Consider the following 13,083-nt stretch of genomic DNA (forward strand, 5'->3'; position numbering starts at 1 on the left):
CAAAATATACATAAATTGGCAAGTAACATATTAAGGTATAAATGAAGTTTATCAATTAAAGTGTATTTATGATGAGTATATACTAAGGGAATCTACTTGAAAATCACTTGTGGTCTCAGTTCAGTTCAGTCGCTCAGTCGTGTCTGACTCTTTGCGACCCCATGGACTGCAAGCATGTCAGGCTGCCCTGTCCATCACCAACTCCCAGAGCTTGCTCAAACTCACGTCCATCAAGTCAGTGATGCCATCCAACTATCTCATCCTCTGTCATCCCTTTCTCCTCCAGCCTTCAATCTTTCCCAGCATCAGGGTCTTTTCCAATGAGTCCGTTCTCATCAGGTGGCCAAAGTATTAGAGTTTCAGCATCAGCATCAGTCCTTCCAATGAATATTCAGGACTCTTTTCCTTTAGGATGGACTGGTTGGATCTCATTGCAGTCTAAAGGACTCTCAAGAGTCTTCTGCAACACCACAGTTCAAAAGGATCAATTCTTCGTCACTCAGCTTTCTTTATGGTCCAACTCTCACATCCATAGGTGACTACTGGAAAAACCATAGCTTTGACTAGACAGACCTTTCTTGGCAAAGTGATGTCTCTGCTTTTTAATATGCTGTCTAGGTTTGTCATAACTTTACTTCCAAGGAGCAAGCATGTTAATTTCATGGCTGTAGTCACCATCTACAGTGATTTTGTAGCCCAAGAAGATAAAGTCTGTCACTGTTTCCATTGTTTCCCCATCTATTTGCCATGAAATGATGGGACCGGATGCCATGATTTTCATTTTCTAGCTGGAGATAAAAGACCTTTGCACTTGAAACAATGAACAATACAGACATTTCTATAAATATGTACTGATGTTTATCAGTATTGCCTATTTATACTGGGTTAAATTGTGCAGTTGAGATATTGAAAAAATTGAATTCCATACAGAATAAAGAGTTAATCCAAGGAAATATAAATGAAAGGTCTTCAAAGGATGTGAACCTTGGACTTGACCTTGAAATAATAGTAGAGGATAATTAGGCTGAAGGAAAAAAGTGAATTCTTGGAGAAACAATGAAAACAAAAGAATAGAAGTGGGAGAGATCAGAATGTATTGGGTAACAATAAAGACATCAAGTTAATCCGAAAGAAAATTTGAAGTTTGAAATTCATATTGTAGGCTACAGGCAGCCTCAAGAACCTATTGTTCAATCTGGAGCCCGGGGTAAAATGGTGATGATGATATTTAAGGGAAAGTTAATCTAGTTTTGATGTGAAGGATGGATTTCAGCAAAGACTAAAACAAACCAGGATGCATAAGGTAATGAAGGCTGATCTAGAATGGGGCCAAGGGAAATGAGGAGGAAGGACCAAGTAGAAGAGATGCTTCTGATCAAAGAGGCACACCATTATTTCTAATAAATATAGAAGAGAGAATGGAAAGCAAAATGGAATGAAGGGGATGCCAGGGTTTTATGGTATAAGCCCAGCAGAAAAGTTTAAGGGATGCTAAACATAAACCAGGTTTTCAAGAAAAAGATTGTTTATTCACTAGCTGCAGTTAATTGGCCTTTTCTTCACTACAGATATTTTTTGTTTCTATATTTGATTTCTAGGTCTTTTATGCAAAACGAAAAATGAAGCCAATAAAATCACTACACAAACATAATAGCAATTAAAGAAATATTTAATCAATCACACCAAGTGTTCCATTTCTTACTATCCCTGTGGCACTTTACCTTATGGAGATTTTAATTCTGAGTCAATATCTTTCAGTGATCTACTGGAAAACAATATTAAGCATTGAGCATTATTTTTCCTTTGTTTGATTTGCATTATGGATGCTGACAGTTTAAATTGTCCTTTTCTGTGGAGCTCCTTAATAATGACACTCTGCATCCTGGTTACCTGGACATCTGGAAGAAAAGAGAGCCAGGAAAGAAACATAACCTGGCTGCCTCTCTCTGTACACACATGCCATGTTAAGCTGCCACCCAAACTCTCCCCTGGAACCCAGAAAACATCTGCATTCATTCCCTTTCACTCTAGCCATTAGGGAAAAGAGAACTCTTTTTTATTAACTGATTTAAAAGTTATAAAGACCATCACACTTAGTAATTGTGTTATACTTTACAAATTACTATAAATAGTTTTAATACAGCAACTTATCCTGGACCACTGATTACACTGCATCACTGATTGCTCATGTGACTATAGTCAATGAAATAATAATATTCACAGTGATTTTTAATAAGTAAATACTAATTAGTTCTCAGGTGACTATGCTCCTGAACCACAGACATAAGATATAAAGTACTTTAATATGTAATAAATATGAATATCTTAAATAAATATTATATAGTGGTTTAGTAACTATATTTATAGTCTGCTATCTGACCAATATCTTATATGCTTATACAACTTCAGACCAATCACATGAATGTTGTGTATTTGTTTATTACATACTTACATATTAGTGCACAGCTGTTAGTCTACAAGTACATACACTGAGTGAATGAGCCTGAAGTTGGCAAGCATCGTCTTAGGCACCAGCGTCATGGCTTGTAATGACATGCTCACTTGTACAGTTGCATGTGAGTAGACGTGCAGAGGACCAGTAAGTGCTACAATAGATGACTGTAGATTTGGATAGAAGAGTTTTGTTTCCTGTTGTTCAGTCGCTAACTCATGTCTGACTCTTTGCAACCCCATGGACTGCAGCACACCAGGCTTCCCTGTCCTTCACAATCTCCCGGAGTTTACTTAAACTCATGTCCATTGAGTCGGTGATGCTATCCAACCATCTCATCTTTATAGCTCTCTTCTCCTGCCTTCAATCTTTCCCAGCATCAAGGTCTTTTTCGACAAGTTGCCTCTTCACATGAAGTGGCTTCAGCTCCAGTACTTTGGAGTACAAATACTAGGTAACTTGGAAGCAGAGTACTAGTGTGGCCAGTAATTTTTGTAATGATTTCTCTGAAACTATTTGTGCATCAAATGTTTTGTGTGGCCTTTGTCTTATAATAGTTCTTAGTGTAAGAAAATCATCAAAAGTTGTTACATTAAAAATATTTAAGAATGGAAGAGAACTGAATTTTTCACTGATATCATTATGCCATTACTAAAATTAATTCCAGTGTATCTTAGAACCTTAACTAGTCATAAGGCTAAAAAAATAACAAAAAATATTTACTGAGGATTTAGTACAAGTGCACCTCTGTTTTCAAGCCTTAGGGTGTGTCAAGGAGTCCCTTTTTGCCTATTGGCTACTAATCCTTAACTTTGGGAATAGAACCACCTAGTGGCACAAAAACAAGGACATTTCAAACTACATCGAGAATGATTGTGTTGAATTCATGGGTAGTGGCAAAGATGCATAAACAATATCTCAGCCACATCACAGAGTTTCAGAATTTTTAGAAATAGAATGAGCAGTAGTTCCCTTTTCACCAGGGTTGTAACTAATCCAAAGGGGTACATGATTTGCTCAGAATCACAAAAAAAAATCAATAAAACTGGAAATTGTTTGATTTTTTTTTTTACTTCTGTGTTTGGTTTTCTGGTGATTTATGCACCCTGTCTTCCCTTATCTTTCTGTTAAAAACTTATAAAAATAATATAAAACATACTGTATAATGCTTACTGGGTATAAGACCCTGGTTCTTACATGTAGCAGTCTTTGAGGTAAGTACTATTATTATCCTCATTTTATAAACACAGAAACGGAGATCACAAATCTATTGGGTATTAGAACTGAGATTTAAATCCAGACAGTCTGGCTACCAAAATTGACATACAGTTTTAACAAGCTGTCGTTTTTTGTTTGTTGTTTTCTTCTGTGATCCAGTATCTCTTTATTGAGCACAGATTAGATTTACAGGACAGGTTTTCCGTATCACATACTCTAATTTGTCAGACTAAAAGCCATGTTTTAAATAAACGCTGAGAGATTGCTCTCTTATTCCTCTCTTCCTCTCTCCCTTAGGGCCACAGAATAGATAAATCATAATCTTTGATTTATAATATATTTTCATTATTTGTCTATAATTGACTATTTTTGTTTCATTTTGAGCTCCTTGGATATAGGCTTTTTCCTAGTGCCTATCTCATGCCTACATAGAGTAAGCATTCATTAAATATTTGAGGAATTAATAAAAGACCTATCTAACTTTATGCTCAAAGATCATCCTATTTACTTGTAATCAAATATATTGAATACCTATCCTTTGTGCTCACTTGATATTTAAAAAGTCTTCTATCCTCTCATCAAAATAATTTTCTTTTTATCTTGATTTGTCCAATTTTTTATATAATGAGTAATAAAAGTTGAAAAGAAAACAAATAGCACAGCTCCACCTTTCTTTCTACTTCCTACTGTAAGAAATTTTATGCGTCCATTCCCAAAAGAAAGGTAGAAAATATTCCTTTAACTAAAAAGCATAGATCTGCAATCCTTTTATTTTCCAACTTTCTAAGCCCTTTGTTCCCTTTCCAGAAAGAGAAAAAAGCAACCTCCATTGATTGCCTATTAGCAGCTCCAGAATCAGTCACCAACTGGCTTAAAGCTCTCTACTCAGTTGGCTGGAAGGATATAACCAGAAGCCAAAGAGACAACTGTTTTCCCTTTTGACATGCAAAATATATACAGCCCTTCTGCTCTGAGAGCAGCGGTGATATTCTCAAGATACTTCTGTTGGTCAGTCATTTAGTCATGTCCGACTCTTGGCGACCCACGGACTGCAGCACACCGGGCTTCCCTGTCATTCACTATCTCCCAGTTTGCTCAAATTCATGTCCATTGAGTCTATGATGCCATTCAACCAGCTCATCCCCTTCTCTTCCTGCTCTCAATCTTTCCCAGAGTCAGGGTCTTTTCCAATGAGTCAGCTCCTCACATCAGGTGGCCAAAGTATTAGTGCTTCAGCATCAGTCCTTCCAATGATTATTCAGGATTGATCTCCTTGCTGTCCAAGGGACTCAAGAGTCTTCTCCAGCACCACAGTTCAAAAGCATCAATTCTTCAGCACTCAACCTGCTTTGTGGTCCAACTCTCACATTCATACAAGACTACCAGAAAAACCATAGCTTTGACTATATAGACATTTGTTGGCGAAGTGATATCTCTGCTTTTTAATGTGCTGTCTACATTTGTCATAGCTTTTCTTCCAAGGAGCAAGCATCTTTTAAATTCATGGCTGCAGTCACTGTCCACAGTGATTTTAGAACCCAAGAAAATAAAACCTATCGCAATTTTTTCACCATCTATTTGTTATGAAGTGATGGGACCAGATGCCATGACCTTCATTTTTTGAATGTTGAGTTTTAAGCTAGCTTTTTCACTCTCCTGTTTCATCTTCATCAAGGGGCTTTTTAGTTCCTCTTCACGTTCTGCCATTAGGGTGGTATCATCCATATAACTGAGATTATCGATATTTCTCCCAGCCAACTTGATTCCAGTTTGTGCTTCATCCAGCCCAGATTTTGCATGATGTATTCTGCATATAAGTTAAATAATCAGGGTGACAATATACAACCTTGACATACTCCTTTCCCAATTTGGAACCAGTCCATTGTTCCATGTCCAGTTCTAACTGTTGCTTCTTGACCTGCATGCAGGTTTTTCAGGAGGCAGGTAATGTGGTCTGGTATTCCCATCTCTTTATGAATTTTCCATAGTTTGTTGAGATCCACACAGTCAAAGACCTTAAGGTAGTCAATGAAAGAGAAGTAGATGTTTTTCTAGAATTCCTTTATTTTTTCTATGAGGTATTATTTTTTTAATTATATATACAGTTGACCCTTGAACAACATGAGTTTGAACTGCACAGGCCCACATATATGTGGATTTTCTTGTTATCCAATAAACACTATAGTACCACACAGTTCAATGTTGATTGAATCCAGGGATTCAGAATGGCAGACATGGAGGAACCTCAGATAAGAAGGAACCTAGGATATATCAAATTTGTATATAAATTTGATACTATGAGGAAGGTCAGTGCTTCTAACCTCTACTTTGTTCAAGGATCAACTGTATACACCGACACTTAAATATACACACAAACACATACACACTGTGAAAACCAGCTGGTTTCATCACATGCACATTTTCTGTTCTAGATCAAGAAAAAGATAGTTTAGATGTGCTATCTATATAAAATAAGAAAAGAAGATGTTTCAGAAGTTGCAAAACCAGGGGGATGTCAAAGGTTCACATTCAAGGGGAGATAGTAGAAGAAAATAATAATATATGTTTATACATACATTTTTGTTTAAGATAACATACATTTTAACATTTAAATGAAGGAAACTATTTTCTTTTCTCATATAACATGCATATATTAAACAAAGAATAGCCTCTAGAAACCATTGAAAGGAATGTAAATAGAAATGTAGAAACTACTGTTCCTAGCTCAAAGCACCTCCCCCACTTTAAAACATTTGTTTTAAATTTAGAATGCTGAATTTAGGGAACATCAACAAAAGAGAAAAAAATTAGGTAGTTTTTTTGTCATCTTTTCTGTTTTGTGAATCCTGTTGGAGCTATTTTTATGACTAATATCCTGTGGGCTTTACCAATCACTTTGCTGTTTCTAATGGAGAACCTAAGTCATTTACATTTCTTTTAGTATTTGGTCAAAATAAATTTGAGTATAAGTGCAGTTGATATTTCCAGTTTGTGAATGTTTCAAAAACATTGATCATATGTGCACTATATGATTTGCAATCAGTTTTATTAATCTCATAAAGCAGGAGCAAAATTTTAAGAAAATGATAAGACTTTGCACTTAAGAAGTATGTAGTATTCTCACTGATGAATACAAACCCGGCGATCAGACAGTGCAGTCCCATGGAGAAGATTCTGAAGTGTTGCATGATTCTGATTTCCTTGTACTTACATCACACTGCATTTGGGGAACACTTCAGCCAAGGTATAAGAGAGTGCCATTTATAAACAAGCATCTTTATTAGACTTTTCTGAGAAAAGTACTGAGGTATAGAGAAGATAAATGACTACTGCAAGGCACAGAGCAGTATTTCAGTTGGATAATGAGCCCACAACATTGGACCAAGCTGCTTTGCAAGAAGCAAGTTGAATTAGCCTTTTTAAAAAATAAGATTTGTGCCGTTTTTGGATCTCAGTAAGTATTGCTTCATTCAAAAGGCAGTTGTTTTGCAAAGAGCACAGTTATTATAGTGGTATAAATTTGATGAGAAAGAAGGCTGGGTTTTTAACAAAACATTACAGAACTTAAAACGATAAATGTGTATTGCACTTCAAAGGACACATTCATGCACACACGTGGACACACGTACATACACACATACTCATCCCCTCCAGAGTCAATTATAAGCCTCTCTCAAAAGCACTCTTATTCCATTATACTTACACCACAGTTTTTCTATTCAAACGACCCCATTTTACTCATCAGACTTAGCCTCAAGACATTTTTTACTGTTTTCAAAATTCATTCTCTTTTAAAGGGAAAATTTGATGTCATTGAGGATAATAAAAAATGTGTTCTTTCTTTATAGATCCTTAAAATATTTTAAGCATAGTAACAACATGGGATTAAGCACATGAGCTCTCATGATAACTATGTTGATAGAAGAAACAACCTTAGAATGTAAGACATGAAGAAACTTTGGTGTGCATTTAGATGAACTCCCTAATTTTACATCTGTGAAACCAGGAAGGGAAGTTGGGTGACCCGCCCAGAGTCTAACCTTGGCCAGAACATGCCCTGGGGATGACGAGTCCAGGCAGCCAGTCCAGTGTTCCATCCCCACCCTGCCAGTTCTCTTTGTTAAAATTTTTATCTCTAAAATTTACTAGTAAAATAAATGTTTTAAGAAGCCCATTTATATCTTACATAAAGGAGCCAGGAGTATTATTTAGTAAATATACTTAACAGAGTCGCAAACATGACTAGTACATCTGTTTTTAAATTACCATTTCTTTATAGACATATAGAAAAAGTAGCACAAAAGATGGATAGAATGCTATGGATTGTGTTATCCTTAACTTATAAGCTATACCATAGCCAAAAATAATAGCTAACATTCATTAAAGACTTACTATGAGCCAGCCAAGTGCCACATAAGTGCCCTAACTATATTAAGTCATTTAATCCCCACAATAGCCATAAGAGGTGAATACCATCATTAACTTCCTTTTATAGATGAGGAAACTGAGTCACAGGAAAGATTAGCAATTTTCCAAGGTCATAAGGCTAATAAATGACAGAGCCAGGTTTGCACTCATGCTACTAACACTATACTGTGCTAGTCCTACTCCCAGAGCTCTAATCAATGTTCCTCTGTGAACCAGGGTAACAAGTAACCAAGGTGTCTTCATGCCTGCTCAGGTAGCTGCCTTCTCTCACATTAAGATGCTGAATGGCATTTTAGTTTACCCAAAATTCAGGTGACTTTCAGAATTTTAAGCATCATGCCAACAGGAAGAGTCTCCCAATACAAGGGGACAGATCCATTTGAAATTGAAGCTACTTTGCATCAGCTGATCAGAAGTAAACAATAAAAGTATTGAAAATTGAAAGCTGTGGGAAGACACTGTAATTACTTTCCCTCCCTCTTATCTTCTTTTGCTACAAATAGCTGAAGACTGTACTTGACCAAAACTTTAATCTTTCCTTCATGGAAGTTTTCATTCATCATGACTTTTTAATTGGATGAATCCATAATTGCCTTTTATCTATCTCATTTCATAGTTCTTTGAGCAGCTCAAAAAAACAAGTTAGTTATGAAGTTATGTAATTGGCCAGACTGACTAATTACATAATGAACACTTACTAACATGAAACTAAGCCTATAGTAATCCCCTGGTATCCACAGGGGATTGGTTCTAGGACCCCCATGAATACCGAAGTCCACGGATGCTCAAGTTCCTTATGTAAAGCGACATAGTGTTTTCAAATAGCCTACACACATCCTCCCATATACTATCTTTTCTTTTTTTCTGTATACCTTTTCTGTATAATCATCTCAGGATTATTTATAATACCTAATACAATGTAGATGCTATGTAAATAGTTGTAAATAAAATGTAAATGTTATGTAAATAGTTGCTGGCATATGGCAAATTCAAGTTTTGACTTGGGGAACTATCTGAGAATTTTTTTCAAATTTTTTGATCTTTGGTTGAATCCATGCATGTAGAACCCACAGATACAGAAGGCTGGCTGTACTATTTCTAGAACTAAATTACAGCTAAGATAAAAATATAAGATTTCCATATTCAATAACATTTATGAGTCTGTATAGTCTAGAATAATGTTTAACAGAGGCACCAATGATTTTTGTTCTACTGAATATAATTCCTTGCTTTAACACCAACTTCAGAGATTTATCTCAAAATGTGCATTCATTTTTTTAAATAATCCACTCTACATCTATTATTTTATGAAGCTATTTATGTTTGAAATAATGTTAGTAAAAAAAAAAAAAAGAAAGCATGTTAGTGACTATTTTAAATGATCGAAATCCAGCATGTTTTTATTTTACATATTACTAGTCTCAGAAAATGTACATAAAAATTGTGCCTTGATGATATTCTTACCAACATTCCATGGTTAGTTATGGAGACATGATGGAAGGTGTGATGGAATTTCTGTTCTGATAAGATTCTCAGTCTTTTTCCAATATAATGTTTTCTGTAGTATTATTTTTATTCTGATCATTTTAGTCAACTTTTCATTTCTTTTCTGTTAATTAACCAAGATCTCTCCAGGGTTAACATGAATCAAAGTGTGGTGGGATTTTTGTTGACAAGGTTCTTGGTCTTTTTCCAGTGGAATGCTTTCCATAGTAATATTTTTATTCTGATCATTTTAGTCTACGTTTCACTTCTTTTCTGTTAATTAACCAAGATCTCTGTAGTACTTCCTGTAAAAGTCCGCATGACCCTTCTCGGCAGTCTTTCCTATTCCTTGAGGTAATCAACACCAGTTTTACTAATATGAACCTCTTCTGTGTTTTTTAGCAGCTGCAGAAATTTGCCAAACAAATTACCTCCCAGTCAAAATATATTCAGTAGAGGGATGCTGAGTACTTCATTAAGACTGATGAGAGAGAACACAGCAGAACCCAGGGGCTCTGAATATCAGCCAAGCCATGTGGATTATTATGATATGGGGAGTCATTGAAGAATTTAGTGAAGACTAGCCAGAATCAGAAGTACGCTTTTTGATTAGTTGAGAAAGAATGTGTGCAATGAAATAGGAAAGATATTAACTAGAAAAAAGGAAACCAGTAGGCAGCCATTACTATATCTATAATATAAATTCCAAGAATCCATGGATTTTTGTCTGCTTTATTCAGAGATTTCTTCCAAGCATCTAGAAAAAAATCCTACCACATGGCAACTATTTGATAAATATTAGTTAAATGAATGTGTAAATGAATCACTAAGAAAAAAGGAAACCATGTTTTTGTTGATCAGTTGCTCAATCGTGTCCCAACTTCTTGTGACCACATACACTGCAGCATACCAGTTCTCCCGGTTCTTCACTAGCTTCCCAAGTAAAACATGACCTAAAGACAATAGAAATGAAAGGAAACAGAGAGATATTCTAAGAGCAATATCAACCATCAACTAGACACAGAGATGAAGGAATGGGCAACCAAACACGATTTTGAAAACCTTTGCCTTGCTTAAAGATGGGGGAGTTTTTCTCAGAAAAAAAGCCAGAAGAGAAAACTGATTTGAGAGTGAAAGTGCTAATTTTGATCTAGATATCTTGAGTTTGAGACACTGGAAGATGATGTATCCATACAGGGAAATGTAAAGACTAAATGTAAAGCGTGCTGAGTCACTTCAGTTGTGTCCAACTCTGCGACCATATGAACCATAGCCCACCAGGCTCCTCTGTCCATGGGATTCTCCAGGCATGAATACTGGGGTGGGTTGCCATGCCCTCCTCCAGGGGATCTTCCCACCCCAGGGATCGAACCCGCATCTCTTGCATTGTCTCCTGCACTGGCAGGTAGGTTCTTTATCGGTTGTGCCCTGGGAAGCCCAATGTAAAGACTATGACATGCAAATGACAATACAGGGTATGAATTTGAAGGAGAGGCAGGAAGGATAGAAATGGACTTGGGCAAACTATTCACTAAGGTATTAAAGCCAGAGACAAAGCTCATGGAAAGGGTACAGAGATAAAGAAAAAAAGGTTGAGGCCCAAACTTGCTTTCAAATATCTCCTTTTTGCTTTCCTCTCCTTTCCTTTCCACAGTCACAACTTAATTGAATTGCTTAGTACATTGTGTCATGATTATCCCTTGCTCTCCAAACCTATTCAAATTGCTTTAATGATTTCTTTTTTTACTGAAGTATAGTTAATTTACAATGTTGTTGTATTGGGCTTCCAGTTATTTTCAAGTATACAGCAAAGTAATTCAATATATACATAGACCAATGGTATGGACCTAACAGAAGCAGAAGATATTAAGAAGAGATGGCAAGAATGCACAGAAGAACTGTACAAAAAAGATCTTCATGACCCAGATAATCACGATGGTGTGATCACTGACCTAGAGCCAGACATCCTGGAATGTGAAGTCAAGTGGGCCTTAGAAAGCATCACTACCAACAAAGCTAGTGGAGGTGATGGAATTCCAGTTGAGCTATTTCAAATCCTGAAAGATGATGCTGTGAAAGTGCTGCACTCAATATGCCAGCAAATTTGGAAAACTCAGCAGTGGCCACAGGACTGGAAAAGGTCCGTTTTCATTCCAATCCCAAAGAAAGGCAATGCCAAAGAATGCTCAAACTACCACACAATTGCACTCATCTCACACACTAGTAAAAAAATGCTCAAAATTCTCCAAGCCAGGCTTCAGCAATATGTGAACCGTGAACTTCCAGATGTTCAAGCTGGTTTTAGAAAAGGCAGAGGAACCAGAGATCAAATTGCCAACATCCGCTGGATCATCGAAAAAGCAAGAGAGTTCCAGAAAAACATCTATTTCTGCTTTATTGACCACACCAAAGCCTTTGACTGTGTGGATCACAGTAAACTGTGGAAAATTCTGAAAGAGATGGGAATACCAGAACACCTGATCTGCCTCTTGAGAATTTGTATGCAGGTCAGGAAGCAACAGTTAGAACTGGACATGGAACAACAGACTGGTTCCAAATAGGAAAAGGAGTTCGGCAAGGCTGTATATTGTCACCCTGTTTATTTAACTTCTATGCAGAGTACATCATGAGAAACGCTGGACTGGAAGCAACACAAGCTGGAATCAAGATTGCTGGGAGAAATCTCAATAACCTCAGATATGCAGATGACACCACCCTTATGGCAGAAAGTGAAGAGGAACTAAAAAGCCTCTTGATGAAGGTAAAAGTGGAGAGTGAAAAAGTTGGCTTAAAGCTCAACACTCAGAAAACGAAGATCATGGCATCTGGTCCCATCACTTCATGGGAAATAGATGGGGAAACAGTGGAAACAGTGTCAGACTTTATTTTTCTGGGCTTCAAAATCACTGCATATGGTGACTGCAGCCGTGAAATTAAAAGACGCTTACTCCTTGGAAGGAAAGTTATGACCAACCTAGATAGCATGTTCAAAAGCAGAGACATTACTTTGCCAACAAAGGTCTGTCTAGTCAAGGCTATGGTTTTTCCTGTGGTCATGTATGGATGTGAGAGTTGGACTGTGAAGAAGGCTGAGCACCAAAGAATTGATGCTTTTGAACTGTGGTGTTGGAGAAGACTCTTGAGAGTCCCTTGGACTACAAGGAGATCCAACCAGTCCATTCTGAAGGAGATCAGCCCTGGGATTTCTTTGGAAGGAATGATGCTGAAGCTGAAACTTCAGTACTTTGGCCATCTCATCCGAAGAGTTGACTCATTGGAAAAGACTCTGATGCTGGGAGGGATTGGGGGCAAGAGGAGACGGGGACGACAGAGGATGAGATGGCTGGATGGCATCACTGACTCGATGGACGTGAGCGACTGATCTGATCTGATCTGATACAAGTATTTATTCTCTTTCAGATTTTTTTCCTTTATTGCAAGATGCTGAGTATAGTTTCCTCTGCTATATAGAGTAGGTCCTTATTTTTTACCTATCTTAT

The 13,083-nt window shown here is 36.9% G+C and overlaps 1 protein-coding gene across 2 annotated transcripts in view; it reads left to right on the top strand.

Annotated features, from left to right (window-relative positions):
- GRID2 (glutamate ionotropic receptor delta type subunit 2) overlaps positions 1-13,083 on the top strand; it is a 640,427-nt gene that overhangs the window by 534,990 nt on the left and 92,354 nt on the right. Inside the window, exon 12 of one of the 2 annotated variants that reach the window (XM_055587660.1) lies at positions 1,599-2,693. The exons of the other annotated variant lie outside the window; for it this stretch is intronic. Coding sequence (XP_055443635.1) covers positions 1,599-1,623 — 25 coding nt within the window. The 3' untranslated portion in view covers positions 1,624-2,693. Of the gene's footprint in view, positions 1-1,598; positions 2,694-13,083 lie in introns of those variants that run through there. 2 annotated transcript variants of the gene reach the window in all.

The sequence above is a fragment of the Bubalus kerabau genome, chromosome 7 (genome assembly GCF_029407905.1).
Source record: "Bubalus kerabau isolate K-KA32 ecotype Philippines breed swamp buffalo chromosome 7, PCC_UOA_SB_1v2, whole genome shotgun sequence".
NCBI classification, from domain to species: domain Eukaryota; kingdom Metazoa; phylum Chordata; class Mammalia; order Artiodactyla; family Bovidae; genus Bubalus; species Bubalus kerabau.